Consider the following 22359-nt stretch of genomic DNA (forward strand, 5'->3'; position numbering starts at 1 on the left):
ATTAGATCGCATAGCATATTGCAATCGCAATATTTAGGCCTCAAATCGCAATCACACATTTTCCCCATATCGTGCAGCCCTAATAAAAAATAAAAAAAAATATATATACACACACACACACACACACACACACACACACACACACACACACATACACACACACACACATACACACACACATACACACACACATACACACACACACACACATACACACACACACATACACACACACACACACACACACACATATACACACATACACATACACACACACACACATACACATATACACACACACATACACACACATACACATACACATACACATATACACACACACATACACACACATACACACACACACACACATACACACACATACACACACACATACACACACATACACATACACACACACACACATACACACATACACACACACACACACACACACATACACATATACACACACACATACACACACATACACACACACATACACACACATACACACACACACTAAAGAGATATATAATTTATTAATTCATTTTTACTTGATGAACTTTGTTTATAGGGTTCTGGAGATCAGTGATGATGGGAAACTTTCAGAGGATTCTGGCAAGGCATGTTACATATAATATCTATAATGTGTTATGTATGTATACATAGTGTTAAAATTAATAGTTAAGTATAGTTTTGCCAAGTTCAGTTAGGCAATTTTTTTTGATCACTTAAATTAGTACGGTTTTAGGAGAAATATGTTGGTGAAAGAAAATGTATCTGGTCAGAGGGTGATTTTGGATGTGTGCTTGGAGTACTGTTGAAGGTAGACATGTTTTAAAGAGTTTTGAGGCAAGTGGGAGAGCTGAGATGCACCAGTACAATGACTGGACAAAGCTGATTAAATGGATGTGATTGCCCATTTAAAAGGGTAGATGCTATTTGTTAGTGAGAGATCAAAATGTTTTTCCAGTACTTATGTCTTTCTTTGGTTGTGTTTTTACTGTGACATTTACAGTCATGGCCGTAAATGTTGGCACCAATAAAAATTTTCAAGAAAATTAATTTTTTTTTCACAGAAAAGGATTGCAGTAGCACATGTTTTGCTATACACTTGTTTATTCCCTTTGTGTGTATTGGAACTAAAAAAGTGGAAAAAAAGCTAATTGGACATAATGTCACGCCAAACTCCAAAAATGGGCTGGACAAAATTATTGGCACCCTTTCAAAATTGTTCAATGATGTTTTGAGGATGTCTTGCTGCCTCTGGTACTAGGTGCCTTGAAATGTGTGCAAGGCATTATGACATCTGAGGATTACCAATGGATTTTGGGTTGCACTGTACAGCCCTGGGTCAGAAAGCTGGGTTTTTGAGATCTTGGGTCTTCCAGCAGGACAATGACCCCAAACATACGTCAAAAAGCACCCAGAAAAGGATGGCAACAAAGCGCTGGAGAGTTCTGAAGTGGCCAGCAATGAGTCCAGATCTAAATCCCATTGAACACCTGTGTAGAGATCTTAAAATTGCTGTTGGGAAAAGGCGCTCCTCCAATAAGAGAGAATAAACAACTTCCTGTGGAAAGAACAAGAATGAATGTGCTGGTAAAAAAAAAAAAAAGGTAAGGTAAAAACATATCTTTTGAAAGATCCTGATCTGGACAACCCCTACAACATGCAAAGATAAAAATAATTCCTGGAATACCCCTTTAAGATCTCTCCGCAGGTGTTCAATGGGATTTAGATCTGAACTCATTGCTGGCCATTTCAGAACTCTCCAGCGCTTGGTTGCCATCCATTTTTGGGTGCTTTTTGACCTATGTTTGGGGTCATTGTCCTGCTGGAAGACTCAAGGTCTCTGATGCAAATCCAGCTTTCTGTCCTGCGTTGACGCTTTTCATAATTTTTTTTTCTCTTCAGTCCATGCCCAGGGAGATTAGCTACAGTGCCATGGGTTGCAAACTTCTTGATAATGTTGCGCACGGTTGACAAAGGCAAAGCTAGATCTCTCGAGATGGACTTGTAACCTTGAGATTTGTTGATAGTTTTCCACAATTTTGGTTCTCAAGTCCTCAGACAGTTCTCTTCTCTTTCTGTTGTCCATGTGGCACACACAGACCCACATTGCAAAGACTGTGGACTTCTCCTTTTTATCTGCTTTCATGTGTGATTTTTTTTTTATAATGCCTACACCTGTTACTTGCCCCAGTTGAGTTTAAAGGAGCATCACATGCTTGAAACAATCTTATTTTTCCACAATTTTGAAAGTGTGGAAATAACTTTGTCCAGCCCATTTTTGGAGTTTGGTGTGACATTATGTCCAATTACCTTTTTTTTCTTCCCTTTTTTGGTTTAGTTCCAGTACACACACAGGGAATGAATGTGTATAGAAAACTTGTGTTATTGCAATCCTTTTCTGTGAGAAATACTTCATTTTCTTTAAAAATGTCAGGGGTGCCAACATTTACGGCCATGACTGTGTGTACACATACACACATACATACAAAAATAAATAAAAAATCACTGGATAACCAATTTAACGCCACCATGGTTTTTACCGTTAATCTATGCAATGTGGATTTACCCATTACTTCCAATTAACTATACAATTTTATTTATTTTCTTTTTCAGAATTTAATAGTAACTACTAGTGAAACCAAAGGAAAGTCACCAAAACAGTAAGCAGAAAAGTAGTGTTTCATACATTAAATATTTTTAAATGTTCTTGAATGCTCTGCGTAGGCACCACTACTTCACTAAACCTGGAAGTCTGTTGAATCTAACTAGGTTAACCTTCAGTCCCTGCATGCATAAGTAAACTGTGGACAACCATGACCCAGTTCACCAGTTGTCCTTCCCTGGACCACTTTTAGTAGGTACTAGCCACTGCACACTGGGAACACACTACTAGACTTGGTATTGTGGAGATGTTCTTACCCAGTCATCTAACCATCACAACTTGGCCTCTGTCAGTTATTTGGATCCTTATACTTGCCCAATTGTCCTGCTTCCAACACACAAACATCAAGAATGGTCTATTTCTCGATTGGCTTTATTGGGGGACACAGAAACCATAGGTATATGCTGCTGCCACTAGGAGGCTTGACACTAGGCAACAAGAAAAGTCGGCCCCTCCCAGCAGGATATGCCCGCCAACAGGCACCTGAGCTAATCAGTTTGTGTCAGTAGGAGGCAGACACAGGTCTGGAACTCTCCAGACCTGGTCTTTTTTATTTTATAGTTAGGGCCTGTTTTAGGTTCTTTTCTCCTTTTTATTTTCTTGTTTTTTAGGTCAGGGTTTAGGAGAATGGCGCTACCTTTTCCCCCATATGCGGCGAAGGGGCACAGGGCATAGTGTGCACCATTAACCCCTTCCCGCCAACGGCCAGCGCCTGGGGTTGCACCTTGGGTCCAGGTCCCCCTATCTTTCCTGCTTGTCCCGCTGTCTCAGCCTGACGTGATGCAGGTGACTATAGCTGACTGAGGGCATCTTAGGTGAGTATGGCTGTTTACAGGATGAGTATATCCCCCCCCCCCCCCCAAACACACACACTTCCCACCACAGCTTTCTATCTATTACGCCTGAGTCCTTGCTTGGGGAGCCCCTTATCCTTGGGGCCTCCTGGGTGGGAATTTTTTTTATCTGCACTTTCAACCTCTGTAGCACCCCCCAGGTTTTGGGACTACTCTTCTTTATTCATTCTGGGGACAGTTACTGCTCTACCATTCTGATGGAGGGGACATAATCAGTGGTGTAGGCTTTGTTTCATATCATTAAGGGGCATTTTTACTGCCCTACTATGCTATGCGGTGCTATGCGGTGCTATGCGCATGCGACCAGAATGTAACTTTCGCTTCGCTTGTGAGGAGTTTTCATGCAGGTAACACAGATGTGTTGTCATTCTCAGGATTAGAGGCTGTACGTGTACCAAAAGATGGTGGAGATCGCCACAGGATGTTAGTTCAAAAAGAATCAGCCTGGATCCTGAGAACCAACGCTCTGGGAGCTCCAGGAGTCAGACAGGAACGACATGAGTGTGTTTTTGTGATCCCCATACGGTTATGTGGTGGTTCTGCTCTATTATTTCATTGTTTTTAATTCACATATCATTTTGCACCTGTCTGTGGCATTTGCATACTGGTTGCCGTAGTGACGACGCTGTGCTGACGTATTTTAGCTGCGCCGTCACCGCGTCATAACCAGTGAGCCGGAAGAAGCGTCTAATGGGAAACGTTGCCATTGTGCCTGTTTGTTATTGCACCCATCCTTGCTGATTAAAGAAGCCGTGGATAAAAGTGAGTTGCCGTCCATTCTATTTCTACTGGTTGGCCATTTCCATTTACTTTCTCTGGTACCGAGCACCGTTTTCACAAGCTGTAAAGGAGCAGCGGTAGCAGCGCATCGCTGGGGAATTCAGCACACTAGTAAGAGGCTGGAGGTGGGTGCCAGCTAAACCCTCTTGTGCCTATATTTTATTGAGCTGCTTGAAAATACCCCTGCTTAGGCCATATTTGGCCACATGGTAGGACCCAGAAGGAGAGGAGCGCCATTTGGCTATTAGGGCATAATTTTAGGCCGAATGGATTATAGGCCACACATCATGCCTGCAAAGGATTTTAGCTGCCAGAACCATACAGAACCCCCAAAAGTGACCCCATTTTGGAAACTACATCCCCTAAAGTATTCACCTAGACCAAAAAGTGAGTACTTTGAGTCCTTTTTGAGTGGCTGGAATGGTTACAAAGTCAGTGGGAAATGCATCCTTTGTGGGACATATTTTTGTACATTGCATCTGAAAAGTAGAAAATGTGCCCTATATTTTATTACGCTGTTTTCCCCCGTGTTTAATAATACCTCCCCTTAGGCCATATTTGGTTGCATGACTACATGGTGGGACTCCAAACGAGAGGAGCACCATTTGGCTTTCAGAATATCATTATACAAATTATAGGCATCTTGCAAAGCGTTCTAGCTGTCAGATCAATACCGCACCCCCAGAAGTGACCCCATTTTCGAAATTATGCCCCCTAAAGTATTCACCTAGTATAAAAGTGAGTACGTTGAGCCCTTATTGTGTGGCTAGAATTATTTCAGTCAGGTGAAAAAAATAGCAATTTAGCTTTTTTTTCCACAAATTCTTTATTTGTGGGCCATCATTTGGGTAAGTCGCTTTTGAAATGGAAGAAATGCGCCTCATGTTTTATCACGCTGTTCGTCCCAGGCTGGGCAGTATGCCTACTTAGGTCATATCTGGTTGCCTGACCGCCTGCTAGGACCAAGAAGGAGAGGAGCCCCCTTTGGCTTTCAGGGCATCATTCTATGAATGATAGACCCCACCCCATGCCTGCAAAGGATCAGAGCTGTCTGAACAATAGTGCACCCCTACAAGTGTATTGGCTGGACCAGGGACCGCTCTGATCGGTCCTTGGTTGGCTAGCAGTGACGCGCTGCTGTCTGTGACAGTTAACGTTCCTGATGGATATATCCGTCATGTTGTGGGAATAAACACCCACTCATGGCCAATATATCCATCACTGGGCGTTAAAAAAATGGTTTATTTTGTTGGCGGGGGGGGGGGGGGATGATAGTCCCCATTCATACTGCATTTTTCTGCAAAATAGGTCTCCGTTGTCATGTCAAAAAAGGGATGCCAATGTATACTGTAGCAGTCTCATTCAGAAATTAATAGAGCTGCTACAATATAAGTCAGCATCACTTTTTTTTTTTTACATGTATTTTTTTTCTGTGTAGGGTCACACAGAGCACATCCGCAGCATATTTCACACTGCAGATGCCCCTGCCATTCACAAGGGAAAGATCACTGCTGGGGCTGGGTAGCTCAGTGTGTCCGCTCATGACTGCCAGCGGGAAATCCGCCGCTATGAGTGGACACACAAAGCTACCCAGCTGCAGTAGGGAGCTCATTATTGTGACTGCTGGCATGTAATATGCTGAGAGTGTGCGCCATGTGATCCTACACATTATAGAATAATCAAAAATTGAATGCATAATGTAAAAAAAAGTGTCAAAAAATAAAATATTTTTTTAAACTTATTGTTTTTACACTTTTATTTTATATTTTTATATTAATACTTAGTATTCCAAAGCATTGCAGTTATATGCTCCCTGCTAGTTTTACACTGGTAGGCAGCATATCAGGATGTGCCTCTGGGGGTCCTTGTAAAGACCCCCGACTGCCCAGGTAACTAGCAGCACCCCGCGATCATTGCGGGGTGCTACAGGAGAGAGACAGAGGGACTACAGGAGAGAGACAGAGGGAGCCCCCCTCCCTCTGTCAAAACTCCTTACAGCTTGCGGTCACTTCGGACTGAGGCTGTAAGGGTTAACCGTTACTTCGGTCCTGGCAATGCGGCAGGGTCCCGCCTACTGTGGATCACTCACAGCACCCCGCAATCTCGCTCCAGGGAAGATTGGGAGCTCCCTCGCTCTGTCAAAACACTTACAGCCCGCGGTCACTTCCGACTGTGGCTGTAAGGGTTAAGCTGCCGGAACCGAAGTTTACTTCGGTCCTGGCAGTGCTGCAGGGTCCCGGCTGTGTTACAGCAGATTCCCTGCCGCAATCTTGTGGGTGCACTGGGCAGCTTCCACGAGAACCATGGATGTGTATACTCGTCCTGGTGCGGGAATGTGCATCCTGCCTGGACGTGTATACACGTCCATGGTCGTTAACTTGTTAAATCCTCTTGTCCGCCGGGTCCTTAAAATCTGGCAAAATTCGCCTTTGAAGCAACAGGTTCATCTTTACTTCCTACCTTCGCTTCTGCTTGGGTGTCAAAAGCCCTTTCTGTCTGGGCTTCTCAACTCCGCCAGGGCATTTTGTCCAGGGCCCCTTCAGAAGATTTGGCGGATCTTGCACTCGAGACTTTTCATGCTTTGCTTCTATGCAGTCAGCCTGTTATACGGCATTTGCCACAGGTAATCTAGTGGCACTTCATCGTTCCATGTGGCTCAAGGCCTGGGACGCTGATGCCGCTTCCAAGAAATCTTTCACTGAGCTTCCTTTTACTGGGTCTCAACTTTTTGGGAAATGCCTGGATTATCTCAGGGGCGTACTGGAGGTAAGGGCTCCTTATTACCACAGAATAAGTCCCGCCATACTGACTTCCAAAGGAAGTCTACCTCCTTCCAGTCCTTTCGGTCCTATGGCTCGAGTAGGGCGACCAGACGAACACCCTCACAGGATAAGAAGGCTCCTTCTTTCAAGACCCGTCCTTCCTGGAAACCGTTCCGGACGTTTTGCGGTCAAGTTGGACATTCGAAAGCCACCCTCCGTCTGAAGGGATGCCCCCACCTCGGGTGGGAGGGCGTTTGTCCCTTTTCCAGGACATTTGGTCCGCCAACATACAGGACTCTTAGGTGCGAGATGTCATTTCCAACGGCTATCGGATCGAGTTCCCTTATTTTCCAAGGGATCGCTTTTTTAGTTCCTGACCCCCCCCCCCCCCCCCGATCCTCTTTCTTTGCAGCGGCCTTTCGAGTTGCTCCTCGGACCCTTCTCACTCAGGGAGTGATCATCCCAGTTACTCCAAGTAGCATTTTTCGGGCTTCTGGTCGAACCTGATTGGGGTTCCCAAGAAAGGGGGTTCCCTTCGCCCGATCCTGGATCTGAAGCTCCTCACCTGTAACCTTCTCCTCTGTCATTTCCGCATGGTGTCTCTCCATTCTGTAGTGGCATCTATGGATCAAGGGCAGTTTCTGTCCTTGGTGGATATCAGAGACTCCTACCTCCACATCCCCATTTTTCCAGCACGTCAGCGATATCTTGGCTTTGCTGTTCCAGAGAGCCATTTTCAGTTTGTAGATAAGCAATTTGACCGTGTAGTAGGAGATGTCGGCACTGGATGAAGGAACCAGGAGGAGTGCAGCATAAAATCAAGCTGGGTTTATTAGATGCAACGCGTTTTGCTGCGCATGCGCAGCAAAACGCGTTGCATCTAATAAACCCAGCTTGATTTTATGCTGCACTCTTCCTGGTTCCTTCATCCAGTGCCGACATCTCCTACTACACGGTCAAATTGCTTATCTACTGCCTCTGAGGAGGGCTGCGGATGAGTACACAAGCATTTACAGGCGCTTCCCATTGTTGTGTGTGTGTGTGTGTGTGTGTGCACACAACCAACTCTGGTAAGCGGCGTGGGATAGATTGTTTCCCTTTCCCTATGGGCCTGACCTGCTGATCCCGCACATGGAGCGCCTTCTGCTTTCCTTTTAGATCATTTTCAGTTTGTGGCACTTCCCTTTGTTCTGGCCACGGTTCCAAGGGCCTTCACCAAGGTCCTGGCAGCAGTGATCGCCATCCTGTGGGCTCGGGGTGTGTCCGTAATTCCCTACCTGAATGACCTTCTGGTCAAGGCTCCAACCTGGGCCCAGAATCAAGAGTCTTCGTCTCACTCTTCAGACCTTGTCCCATTTCGGCTGGGTTGTCAATTAGGGCAAGTCCGACCTGACTCCCGCCCAGTCTCTAATCTTCCTGAGACTCCAGTTCGACAATACGACCGCCCGAATTGGGCTTCCGCTGGACAAGCGCCTTGCTATATTTCTCCGGCATCCTGTTCCGGTTTCCATTCGGTTCTGCATGGAATTCCAGGCTCGGATGGTGGCGGTAATGGAAGCCGCTCCTTTCGCCCAGTTTCATTATCGCCCTTTTCAAATTTCTCTTCTGTCCCGGTGGGACAAGTCTCCGCTATTCCTCGATCACAGGATCATTCTTCCTTCCAGGACTCGCCAGTCCCTCCTGTTGTGGCTTCGCTCCCCTCTTCTTAATCAGGGGTGATCCTTTCTGCCCCTCCACTGGCAGGTCATCTCGATGGATGCCAGTCTCAGTGGCTGGGGGGAGTCTTCAGGGACCGGACGGTCCAGGGCCTTTGGTCCTCCCAGGAAGCTCTTCTTCCCATCAACATCCTGGAACTCAGGGCAATCTACCTTTTTGCCTCCACCATTGGGAGCGCCTTCTCAAAGACCATCCTGTCGGACAACGCCACAGCTGTGGCTTATGTCAATCACTAGGACGGCACATGCAGCTCAGCGGCGATGGCCGAGGTCTCAGAGATCCTTCTCTGGGCGGAGCTCAGAGTTCCCTCCATCTCTGCGATTCACATACTAGGGGGGAAAAATTGGGAGGCGTACTTTCTCAGCCGCTCCTCAGCCTACCCCGGCGAGTGGTCTCCTCATTCCGAAGCATTTGCGGAAATCTGCAACCTCTGGGGCTCCCCGAATGTGGACCAGTTTACGTCCCGCCACAACCAGAAAGTTCCTCGCTTTGTGGCGAAGTCCCGGATGCCCTGGTGCTTCCCTGGTCGCACCTCTTCCGCACCCCCCCCATCTCTTCCCTCCTCTTCCTCTCCTTCTCAGGGTCCTGAGGGATGCTCAAAGCGGAGGGTGTTCCCGCCATTCTTGTGGCTCGGGACTGGCCCAGGCGGGCGTGGTACGGCGACGGGGTTTGTCTACGTATCACTGCGCCTCCCAGTTTGTCCCGACCTGCTCTCTCAGGGTTCCCTTTGCCACCCCAATTTACAGTGGCTGCATTTGATGGCGTGGCGGTTGAGACCATGGTTCTGAGAGCCAGGTTCTCCTCTCCCCAAGTAGTTTTGCACTATGATCAAGGCGTGCAAGCCCTCCTCTGCGAGGATTTTCCACCGTACTTGGTGGTGTAATTATTGTTGGTGTGAATCTTACTCCTTTTCTCCAGTTACGTTCTCTTTCCCATGACTTCTTTCCTTTTTATGGTCCGGGCTGGAACAACGCTTGGGTCTCAGTTCCCTTAAGGGGCAAGTTTCGTTTCTCTCCATCCTCTTTCAGTGTCCCTTGGTGTCCGATCCTCACATCCGGACTTTTCTGCAGGGTGTTACTCATGCGGCTCCGCCTTTCAGATCCCATACTCCACCTCTGGATCTAAATTTGGTTCTTAGTGCCCTACAGGGTACTCCCTTCGAACCTCTCTGGGATGTTCCACTTCGTATCCTTTTCTGGAAGGTGGCCTTCCTCATTGCGGTCACTTCCATTAGGAGAGTTTCGGAGCTGGCAGCTCTCTCCTGCCATTCTTCCTACCTGGTCTTACACCAGGACAAGGTTGTTTTTCGGCCGGTCCCGTACTTTTTGCCTAAGGTGGTCTCTGCCTTTCACCTAACTGAGGACATCATCCTTTCTGTCCTTTTTGTCCTGCTCCATCTAATTCCAGGGAACGTTTGCTTCATGGTCTTGATGCGGTACAGGCTGTTCAGATTAACCTTTCAGTCACTTCTTTTCGCCAGAGTGACTCCTTCTTTGTGCTTACGGAAGGTCGTTGTAAAGGGCTTCCTGCTTCGAAGATGACCTTTACATGGTGGATCCTTTCTTCCATTTCGGAAGCTAACTGCTGTAAGGGGAAGACTTCTCCTCCTTTCAGGGTCTCAGCTCATTCCACTCGTTCTGTCGGGGCCTCCTGGACTCTCCACAACAGGACTTCGGCCTTGCAAATTTGTGAGGTGGCCACCTAGTCGTCCTTACAAACATTTACAAAGTTTTACCAGGTACATACCTTTGCATCTGCTGATGCTGGTCTGGGCCACAAGGTGTTGCTGGCGGCTGTGGTCCAGCCTTCCACCTAAAGTAGCATACATTTTTTGCTCACTCCGGGGACTGCTTTGGTACATCCCACTGTTTCGGTGTGCCCTAATTGAGACGATCAAGAAAAGTAGATTTTTATGCTTATCGTAAAATCTTTCTCAGAGGATCCATTGGGGGACACAGCACCCACCCATTTGTTCTGGTGTTCCTGGTTTGATTACCTGTCCGAGGGTGGTTTCAGTTCATTTTTATTCTGTGGTTTCCTCTGACAGTTACTGTTTTTTCTTTACCTGTCTGTCCTCTCCTATTGCTCTTGGACTTAACTGATTAGCTCAGGTGCCTGTGGGCAGGTATATCCTGCTGGGAGGGGCCGAACTTATCTTGTTGCCTAGTGTCAAGCCTCCTAGTGGCAGCAGCATATATACCCACGGTTTCTGTGTCCCCCAATGGATCTTCCGAGAAAGAGATTTTACGGTAAGCTTAATCTACTTTTTCATCCATTGGCAAGTACCATTGTCATGAGATGTTGCTCACTTCATCTGTCAGTAGTTTAAATAGTATGGTTTTCTGCATAATAAAGTTTAAATTAGTATCGGTACTGCACAGTAAGTGCTATAAAACAAAACAAACCAACAAACCACAAGCACCCAGCTACAGTAGAAAGTTAACATTCCTGTGTTGATATTTGTCACAGTGGTGATCTGTCTGGAAGTTGTTCGAGCTGTCCAGATCTATGTTTCCGTCACCACCTCCTTCCGGCAGGGTGACTCCTTCTTTGTGATTCCGCAGGGTCGTCACAAGGGGCTTCCAAGGTGACCATCTCGCGGTGGATCAATTCTGCCATCTCGGAATCGTACCGTCGTAAGGGGAAGTTCCCACCTTTTCGGGTTACTTCACATTGCACGCGTTCCGTTGGGGTTTCTTGGGTGCTCCGCAGTAGGGCTTCAGCCTTACAAGTCTGTAAGGTGGCCACCTGGTTGTCCTTGCACACATTCACCAAGTTTTACCAGGTGCACACTTCTGCGTCAGCTGATGCTGGTTAGGGTCGCATGGTGTTGCAGGCGGCAGTGAATCAGTATTTTGCCTGATTCTGACTTGGGTATTTTTCCCACCTCGGGGGACTGCTTTTGTGCATTCCATGGTCTCTGTGTCCTCCAATGGAGAAGACTGAGAAAAGTAGATTTTTTTTTTTTATGCTTACCGTAAAATCTCTTTCTCTGTGGATCCATTGGGGGGACACAGCACCCACCCATTAGTTTTGCTATGGTTTGGTCTTTCTGTCCAAGGGGTTGTTTTCTGTTCTTTTTTTGTCTGGTTCCCTCGGACACCTGCTGTTTTTTTTTCTCTGTCGTTCCTCTCCTACTGCTTTGGGACTAAACTGATTAGCTCAGGGTCAGTAGTTGAGGTTGATCTTGCCAGGAGGGGCTGACTTTTTTTCTTTTTGTTTGCCTAGTGTCAGCCTCCTAGTGGCAGCAAGATATACCCACGGTCTCTGTGTCCCCCAAGGGATACTCCAAGAGTTTTTACAGAAAGCATAAAAATATACTTATTCTGCATATTTTTAAAGAGTTACACTATGAGCTGAAAATGCAGACAAATTCATGTTTCTACATCTATAATTTCTAATTAAAATACTAGAGGTGCATCGAAATGGAAATTTCAGAACCGAAACGAAACCGAAATAAAAAAAATTTGTCCTACCGAGACCGAAAATGACTTTTCCCCGTCTTCTGGTAAAATGCAGCGCTCATTAGATTCCCCCACATTAGGTCGGCAGCTCCCCCACATTAGGTCGGCAGCTCCCCCACATTAGGTCGGCAGCTCCCCCACATTAGGTCGGCAGCTCCCCCCCACAATAGTAGGCAGCTCCCCCCCACAATAGTAGGCAGCTCCCCCCCACAATAGTAGGCAGCTCCCCCCCACAATAGTAGGCAGCTCCCCCACACAATAGTAGGCAGCTCCCCCACACAATAGTAGGCAGCTCCCCCACACAATAGTAGGCAGCTCCCCCACACAATAGTAGGCAGCTCCCCCACACAATAGTAGGCAGCTCCCCCACACAATAGTAGGCAGCTCCCCCACACAATAGTAGGCAGCTCCCCCACACAATAGTAGGCAGCTCCCCCACACAATAGTAGGCAGCTCCCCCACACAATAGTAGGCAGCTCCCCCACACAATAGTAGGCAGCTCCCCCACACAATAGTGGGCAGCTCCCCCACACAATAGTGGGCAGCTCCCCCACACAATAGTGGGCAGCTCCCCCACACAATAGTGGGCGGCAGCTCCCCCACACAATAGTGGGCGGCAGCTCCCCCACACAATAGTGGGCGGCAGCTCCCCCACACAATAGTGGGCGGCAGCTCCCCCACACAATAGTGGGCGGCAGCTCCCCCACACAATAGTGGGCGGCAGCTCCCCCACACAATAAGTGGGCAGCTCCCCCACACAATAGTGGGCAGCTCCCCCACACAATAGTGGGCAGCTCCCCCACACAATAGTGGGCGGCAGCTCCCCCACACAATAGTGGGCGGCAGCTCCCCCACACAATAGTGGGCGGCAGCTCCCCCACACAATAGTGGGCGGCAGCTCCCCCACACAATAGTGGGCGGCAGCTCCCCCACACAATAGTGGGCGGCAGCTCCCCCCCACAATAGTGGGCGGCAGCTCCCCCCCACAATAGTGGGCGGCAGCTCCCCCCCACAATAGTGGGCGGCAGCTCCCCCCCACAATAGTGGGCGGCAGCTCCCCCCCACAATAGTGGGCGGCAGCTCCCCCCCACAATAGTGGGCGGCAGCTCCCCCCCACAATAGTGGGCGGCAGCTCCCCCCCACAATAGTGGGCGGCAGCTCCCCCCCACAATAGTGGGCGGCAGCTCCCCCCCACAATAGTGGGCGGCAGCTCCCCCCCACAATAGTGGGCGGCAGCTCCCCCCCACAATAGTGGGCGGCAGCTCCCCCCCACAATAGTGGGCGGCAGCTCCCCCCCACAATAGTGGGCGGCAGCTCCCCCCCACAATAGTGGGCGGCAGCTCCCCCCCACAATAGTGGGCGGCAGCTCCCCCCCACAATAGTGGGCGGCAGCTCCCCCCCACAATAGTGGGCGGCAGCTCCCCCCCACAATAGTGGGCGGCAGCTCCCCCCCACAATAGTGGGCGGCAGCTCCCCCCACCCCACAATAGTGGGCGGCAGCTCCCCCCACCCCACAGACATACAGCTTCCAGCCATATACAGTGTATGGCTGTAGGCTGTATGTCTGTACTGCTGCCCCCACAGTGATCCGGTCACCGCTCCTCCGGCCTGGGGTCACATCTACTGCTATGGCCTATGGACCATAGCAGTAGGTGCCGGGACCGGAGGAGCGGTGACCGTAACACTGAAGAAGATGCGCCGCCGGTCACTTACCAGGCCCTGGCCAGCGCGCGTTCTCCTGCAACAATCCTGCGGTCCTCCTGCGTCTCTATGGTTGTACGCACTGGACGTCCCGTGCCGTGCGTACAACCATAGAGGCGGAGAAGCGAAGGACCGAAGGAGGACGCGAGCTGGCCGGCGGACATCCTTATGTCCCAAAAAGATTTTTCGGGACACAGGGATGTCCGCGGGATAGGAATACTTCTTTTTATGTGCCTGGGCCGGCTCCCGTGTGTGGCTGTTGTGAAACTACAACTCCCAGCATGCCCGGACAGCCTTTGCCGGTCCGGGCATGCTGGGAGTTGTAGTTTCACAACAGCTGGAGGCCCCCTGGTTTTTAGTATACAGTATTAGTTTTTATATGCTCTGGCCAGCCCCCGCCTGCAGCCACACACGGGAGCAGGCCCGGGCACATAAAAATAAGTATTCCTGTCCCGGAAAGCGCGCCCCCCCCCCAGATGTTGCGCCTGGTGCGGCCGGCCCCCCCTTCAACCCCCCACGCTACGCCTCTGGCACTGGCAGTGTTTGTAACTTGTGCTGTGGGCGGGCAGGGGAGGTGGGTCATTATCGGCAAATTTTTTGTTGTTTCGGCATTTCCCCAAAATAGCTATTTTCGGCCGATATGTATCGGCCGCCGATATTTCGGTGCATCCCTATAAAATACCATACTAATCTACTGTGTATATTAAAATATATATTTCTTTTGGTAATGTAAGGTGGTCATTAATGCATTGAAACTGTGCAGGTTGTAAATAATCTGCACAGAAAGGGATTCGTCTGATAGCAACTTTATTTTGTTTTTGGTAATCCAATAATCACTCCATAAGATTTTTCTACATTTTCAACCCCACCCCCAAATGAATAAATAAAAAAAATATTGTACCTATGTCTTTAGATTTTTGGGGATATATATATTTTATTCATTTATTCATTTTTATTTTTTTAAGAGCTGTCGATATTTATCAATTTCCAAAATCATCGGAATCTGCTTCAGATATCGAGGTAAGATATATTTTATAGCTTGTTTTCTAGGTAAATAACTTGTATGAGAATATATCTTTCTAGATAGATAAACACACACAAAGAATAAGTTGGCCAGCACTATTGATTCCAAACTATTATACGGACCTGGCTTACAGGTGCAGGCTGCTGGGCTAAATATACAGCAGATAGATAGAGATATCTACGGTATATCTATATGTGTAAAACTCAATGTGTGTATGTATGTGTGTATGTTCCAGCATCATGTCCAAATGGCTAAAGATATTAACATAAAACTTGGCACACATGTTACTTATATGTCAACAACAAACATAGGATAGGTGATTTAACCCTTACTCACCCCCATTTGCCAGGGGCGTGGTGCAAAAAAAATAAGTGATATGTTACCCAGGACCCAATCCTGATCATGTGCATATCATTTTTATGTGTCGCGGGCCTATATATCCAGAGATATAAGCATTTATCTGCTGGTGAGTTACTTTTTCATTGTGCAGGCTGGAGGGGGCGTGTCTGTGTCTCCCTCACAGGAGCAAGCCTGTGCAGTCAGCCAATCAGTACACTCTACTCTGTAACCCTTTCCTCTCTGGTTTTATGCTGGGTCATGTGTCAGAGGAAGATACTTGGAGCTTGCCTGCAGTAATCAGAAGACATTATGGTGAATTCATCACAGGAAAAAATGTATAAATATAAGAATAGATCTTTATAAAATGAGTGCAAGGATTTTTTAGATAAAAGTACAGCATTTTTATGAATAAATGTTCTATCTGTTTTATCTTCTCCTAGTAAAGCTGGATGCTAATCAGCATAGCTGTCACTATGTGTGTCATTCATCTTTCACAGACTCCTGAATGTCTGATCAACTTCTTTGTCATTCAGGAGTCCGAGAAAGCTTTGACTATTTCAGCATGCTGGGAGTTGTAGTTTAGTAACAATTGAAGCTGCAATGTTTGTAAATAACTGTGTTAGAGCAGTGTTGCCTCCAGCTGTTGTAAAACTACAGCTCCCAGCACGTCCACACATACTTTATCTGTAGTTTTGCATACACAGTAGAAATCTCCTTTACTGGATACCGCTATGCTTTACGGCCGGTATCCAGTATGCTGTAAAATCTAGACTAGTCTGTCTGGCTAAAAGACAGGTGACCCCTAGTGGTGGCTATTTTGAGCTTGAATTTCAGGTGAAAATGTAAAAAAAAATTTAACAGGTGTATATTGTGAAATGTCATATTATGAGTCCTGCAATATATGAAAAGTTTTTAACAATGACAGTGTCTCTTTATAGTCCCATACAAGTCTATGCAAAATGTTACTGCATAACTTCCAAACGACTGGAGATATTTTGATAATACTTGGTCACATGTTACTTATATGTCCACTTAAAATATAGGATAGTTAATTTAACCCTTAACTACCCCATTTGTGAGGGTCCTGGTTTTAGTTTCAAGTCCCATGCAAATCAATGGGAAATGTATGTTCCCACTTAACTTCCGTACGGCTGGACATATTTAAATACCTGGTACACATATTACGGGTTGGGGTAGGAGGTCAGGATATGAAGTCAAAAGCTTCCTCCTTTGTTTATTTTCCTCCCCAACAAGGATTAGGAAGAAAAAACCGGGCAACGCCAGGTACACAGCTAGTGTGTGCATATATATATAACTATCTCTCTCTAGCTCTCTCTCTAGCGCTCTCTCTCTCTCTCTAGCGCTCTCTCTCTAGCGCTCTCTCTAGCGCTCTCTCTCTAGCGCTCTCTCTCTAGCGCTCTCTCTCTTTCTTTTCTTTTCTTTTTCTTTTCTTTTTTTTTTCTTCTTTTTTCTTTTTTTTACATATTTGATACTGCCGCATTAACTGTCTGAACTATTAAAATATTAGTGAATCATTAACATTTTATTTTAAGAGTTCAGACAGTTACCCATGCGGCAGTATCAAATTTACACTGGTTTCTGTACAGAATCATTAAACGTAAAAAAAAAAAAAAATAGTGTGTGCTGTTTGGTCACGTGACATGCTAAAAACTTTTAATATGGCCATTGTACATAATTTGTCAAGTAGAATCAACTGAACCCTTTTTTTGGGAATTTTGAAATTTTTTCCGATTAATTGATAAAATAGTCGACAGCTAATCGATTTTTAAAATAATTGTTAGCGGCAGCCCTAAAACCAATAAGGGTTATTCCTGGATAGGAATAAGTCTAATGCAACCATAAACCCATAAATAAAAAACAACAAAAAAACGGAGTAAGAGAAGCCCATAGAGAAAGTTAATACTTTGTTCATGAACAGACACAAAAATGATCTGTAGAAAGTTATCTGTAAAATAAGTTCACATAAAGCTCTGCTCATAACACATTTAAAGCCATTGTAAATTGCAGGGATCCCACTATTTGATAAGGGAAACAATGTTTGTTTGGGCTATATACATGATAATGCAGGAGTAAAGAATCACAAAGAAATGGACATAAAACATGAAAATCACAAAAATGTTATTAAATGTCTTGACAAAGTTTCTGTGTGCACGAAATACATGCTAGGTATGGTGGGTCCCTGTTTTTGTTACCTTCGTGCTTGTCAAGGCTATATACACTGCTCAAAAAAATAAAGGGAACACTTTAACAACACAATGGAACTCCAAGTCGATCCCACTTCTGTGAAATCACACTGTCCACTCAGGAAGCAACACTGATTGTCAATCAATTTCACATGTTGTTGTGCAAATGGAACAGACAACAGGTGGACATTATAGGCATTTAGCAAGACACCCCCAATAAAGGAGTGGTTCTGCAGGTGGTGACCAAAGACCACTTCTCAGTTCCTATGCTTCCTGGCTGATGTTTTGGTCACTTTTGAATGCTGGCAGTGCTTTTACTCTAGTGGTAGCATGAGACTGCGTCTACAACCCACACAAGTGGCTCAAGTAGTGCTGCTTATCCAGGATGATACATCAATGCGAGCTGTGGCAAGAAGGTTTCCTGTGTCGGTCAGCATAGTGTCCAGAACATGAAGGAGCTACCAGGAGAGAGGCCAGTACATCAGGAGATGTGGTGGAAGCCGTAGGAGGACAACAACCCAGCAGCAGGACTACTTCTGCCTTTATGCAAGGATGAGTAGGAGGAGCACTGCCAGAGCCCTGCAAAATGACGACCTGCAGGCCACAAATGTGCTTGTCTACTCAAACGGTCAGAAACAGACTCCATGAGGGCCTGATGTCCACAGGTGGGAGTTGTGCTTGCAGCCCAACACCATGCAGGACATTTGGCATTTGCCAGTGCCAGAGAACACAGACTGGCAAATTTGCCACTGGCGCCCTGTGCTCTTCACGGATGAAAGCAGGTTAACGCTGAGCACATGTGAGAGTCTGGAGACGCCGTGGAGAACGTTCTGCTGCCTGCAACATCCTCCAGCATGACCGGTTTGGCGGTGGGTCAGTAATGGAGTGGGGTGGCATTTCTTTGGGGAGCCGCACAGCCCTCCATATGCTTGCCAGAGGTAGCCTGACTGCCATTATGTACTGAGATTAGATCCTCAGACCCCTTGTGAGACTATATGCTGGTGCCATTGGCCCTGGATTCCTACTTATGCAAGACAATGCTAGACCTCATGTGGCTGGAGTGTGTCAGCAGTTCCTGCAAGAGTAAGTCATTGATGCTATGGCCCACCCTTTCCCCAGACCTGAATCCGAATGAGCACATCTGGGACATCATGTCTCGCTCTATCTACCAATGCCACTTTGCACCACAGACTTTCCAGGAGTTGGTGGATGCTTTAGTCCAGGTCTGGGAGGACATCCCTCAGGAGACCATCCGCCACCTCGTCAGTAGCATGCCCAGGCGTTGTAGGGAGGTCATACCGGCACATGGAGGCCACACACTCTACTGAGCCTCATTTTGACTTGTTTTAAGGACATTACATCAAAGTTGGATCCGCCTGGAGTGTGGTTTTCCACTTTGATTTTGAGTGTGACTCCATATCCAGACCTCCCATGGGTTGATAAATTTGATTTTCTATTGATAATTTTTGTGTAATTTTGTTGTCAGCACATTAATCTATGTAAAGACAAAAGTATTTCATACTATTAGTTCATTCATTCAGATCTAGGATGTATTATCTTGGTGTTCCCTTTATTTTTTTGAGCAGTGTATTTCTTGTTTGTATTTTTGCTTTAAGTGGCTGCCAATGTGCAATTTTTAGCTACTTGTCTATTTAGGCTACACTGGTAATGTGGCATGTGTTCTCTTTTGGTGGTTTGGTGTATTCAAATTATTTATTCTATATTTAATCTATTAAAGCAACCTTTTGTATTTTGACATTGATCAGATACTTTTTGTCTCTCTGTCAATAATGTATTAACTTTGTCCATTTTACCTTTCCCTTTTTTGTTTTTTACTTTCCTTGGACAAGACTTGAATGTTTTTCTTTATTTGTTTTCTTCTTCAGAGAGTTGAATACCTATGTGGCTAGGTTTCCACTTTATTTTTTATATTTTTTATTAAATTCTTTGGGCTCAGTGGCAGTTTTTCACTATCGTCAGCATGTTGAAACTATATCTATCTTTTTTTTTTTTTCTGAAATCATGACCGCAATGTTTAGGATGTTGAGCTCAACAAGATTCTAAAGCCAATTAGTTTGTGGTCAGGCCAATTAACATCTATGTCACAAACCTTCACTCTTCCCCAGAAACCAAATAAATGACACGTATCACAACCTCTACAATTATGTAACCTACACGTTCTACCTGAAGAAAGTAACAACTAGTTCCAGCTCAAAAAATACTAACAAAATACATGGTTATAGTTGACGTAGTTTTCCTTGCTCTGTATTCAGCTGAGATTTTGAATTACTGAAAGAAAGAATGTTAATAAAAAAAAATTAAAATTAAAAAAAAATATATATATTATGAAAATTGACGAACACCTCAGTCACTCATCTATCGTTTTTTACTCATTCTTTAGTCTTTCGTATTTCAAGCTATCATACCTTTCATACGTTATCTTACCCTGGTTTCCAATGTTAAAGGAGAACTCTGGTGGAAACAAGGGGAAAACAAATGTTTTCAAATCAGCTGGTGCCAGAAAGTTATACAGATTTGTAATCTAAATCTATTTCAAAATCTTAACCCTTCCATTACTTATCAGCTGCTGCATACTACAGAGAAATTTGTGAAGTTCTTTCCAGTCCGACCACAGTGCTCTCTGCTGACACCTTTGTCAGTGTCAGGAACTGTCCAGATTAGAAGCATATCCCCATAGCAAAATTATCCTGCTCAGCACAGTTCCTGACGTGGACAGAGGTGTCAGCAGAGAGCAATGTGGTAACTATGCAACTTCCTCTAGTATACAGCAGCTGATAAGTACTGGAAGGGTTAAGATTTTTAAATAGAAGTAATTTACAAATCTGTAAAACTTTCTGGCACCAGTTGATTTGAAAAGATTTTTTTCGGCTTTCCCCTTGAAGTTTGTCTGTGGCACAAATTCCTGCCTACTCCCTACTTTGAAATAAAAAACATTGTTTTGAATTAAAATTTGTTCCCCTACAAATTCCAGCATCCCCACTGCTGCATCTCTCCTGCATCTTCACCTAATGATAAAAAAAAAAAAAAAAGGAAAAAAAAGCTGGGAAAAATCGAAGTAGAAAACTGGCCTCAGGCTAGGTTTCTACACATGTTTTTTTCTGCAGTTTTTTGGAGTTTGCAGTTTTTGAACCAAAGCCAGAAGTGTATTCAAATGGAATGTGAAATGTAAAGGAAGAACTTATACTTCCTCTTCCTAGTGCATCTTCTTCTGGTTTGGGCTCAAAAACTGCAGGGGCAGTTTTCCAAATAATGGTAGAAAAAAAACACTAGCCTTAGCCTATTTGTCTGAGGGCAGCAAAAAGTAGTGACAGCCAGACTGATTGATTTTCGCAATGTCACTTATGTGTACATGTGGTTTGTTTTGCACAATGTATAAGTTATTTGTTGCAGGCGCCTGGTTCATTTATGAGCTAATGGCCCTCCCTTTGCGAATTTATTTCCAATTTCTGTGCATTGGATATAATGTTTGGAACAACTTTATTTGGGAAGGGGGGATAGAAAAAAAAAACAGCGATTCCAACATTGTTTTTTGGGATTTGTTTTTTTATGCCATTTACTTAAGTGTATCACAGTAAGTGGCCTGATTTCTTTTGTGAAGTTTATTCTGCAGCTTGTGATGTATTCTGATACTTAGACTCACCATACATATCAGTAACTCTGATTATAAACCACTCTACATAAAACAAAAACTTTTTAACTATGCAGAGAAAGGGGACATGTCAGGTTTTTTTTTCAATGCGGTCCTGCTATAAAGCTCCAATTGAAATCAATGGGGACTTCAGAACAAGGCCATGCTGATTGTAGCTTGGGAAAAAGCCAAGGTGCAGGACTGCACACATGCAAGGTTTTTACCTGAATGATCAAGCACTTATATACATGCCTTTCTAATCTGTAAAATATTCTAAATGGCTAAATGCGTCAATTGTAGTGCTGCATTTCGTTTCTAGGAAATATGTATTTTTCGACTTGATTGGAGCTACCACAGCCACACTCATATATAAAACCTAATATATTGTTGTAATATGTCTCCTTAACTGTTTACCTGAAACTGCGTACAGCATAAATTAATCAAAGCTATACTCTTGTTTTAGGTGTCTGTTGTAAAGGATAAGGTATTAATTCCAGTGGCTTCATCCATCAGGTATATGTAAATGTGGTATTAAATGTTTCTAATACTAAATATTGTATGCTTATTTATTGTTATAAAATGTACCTACCAAATAAGAAAAGAGAGGCCTTGCAAAAAAACAAAAAAAAACAAATACAATGTTAAAGGGTACCTCTCATCAAATAAACTTTTTGATATATTTTAGATTAATGAATGTTGAATAACTTTCCAATAGCATGTTAATGAAACATATGCTTCTTTCTATTGTATTTTTCCCGATCAGTCCTGTCAGCAAGCATTTCTGACTCATGCTGGAGTCCTAAACACTCAGAGCTGCCAGCCTGCTTTGTTCACAGCCAAACAGGCTGTAAACAAAGCAGGTTGGCAGCTCTGAGTGTTCTCCTTTGTGAACAAAGCAGACTGGCAGCTCGTAGTGTTTAGGACTCCAGCATGAGTCTGAAATGCTTGCTGCCAGGACTGGTAGGGAGACCCCTAGTGGTCATTTCTTCAAAGTGGAAAATTAAATAGAAAGAAGCATATTTTTTAATAACATATAATTGTAAAGTTATTCTGCATACATTAATCTATATTATATCAAAAGTTTTTTTGATGAGAGGTACCCTTTAAGACTACCAAGGGAAGGCTCAGGATAAGAAAGGACCTATGGTTTAAATGCTAAAATCGCTATGATAATCAAAGCAACAAA

At 45.1% G+C, this 22359-nt stretch overlaps 1 protein-coding gene across 6 annotated transcripts in view; it reads left to right on the plus strand.

Moving 5' to 3' along the window:
* Positions 1–22359, plus strand: part of SYCP2L (synaptonemal complex protein 2 like) — a 200633-nt gene that overhangs the window by 111893 nt on the left and 66381 nt on the right. For all 6 annotated transcript variants that reach the window (XM_056521155.1, XM_056521156.1, XM_056521157.1 and 3 more), the window contains 4 exons: positions 578–626; positions 2632–2678; positions 14923–14977; positions 21637–21686. In XM_056521155.1, coding sequence (XP_056377130.1) covers positions 578–626; positions 2632–2678; positions 14923–14977; positions 21637–21686 — 201 coding nt within the window. The remainder of the gene's footprint in view (positions 1–577; positions 627–2631; positions 2679–14922; positions 14978–21636; positions 21687–22359) is intronic.

Source organism: Hyla sarda, chromosome 5, assembly GCF_029499605.1.
Source record: "Hyla sarda isolate aHylSar1 chromosome 5, aHylSar1.hap1, whole genome shotgun sequence".
Classification (NCBI taxonomy): domain Eukaryota; kingdom Metazoa; phylum Chordata; class Amphibia; order Anura; family Hylidae; genus Hyla; species Hyla sarda.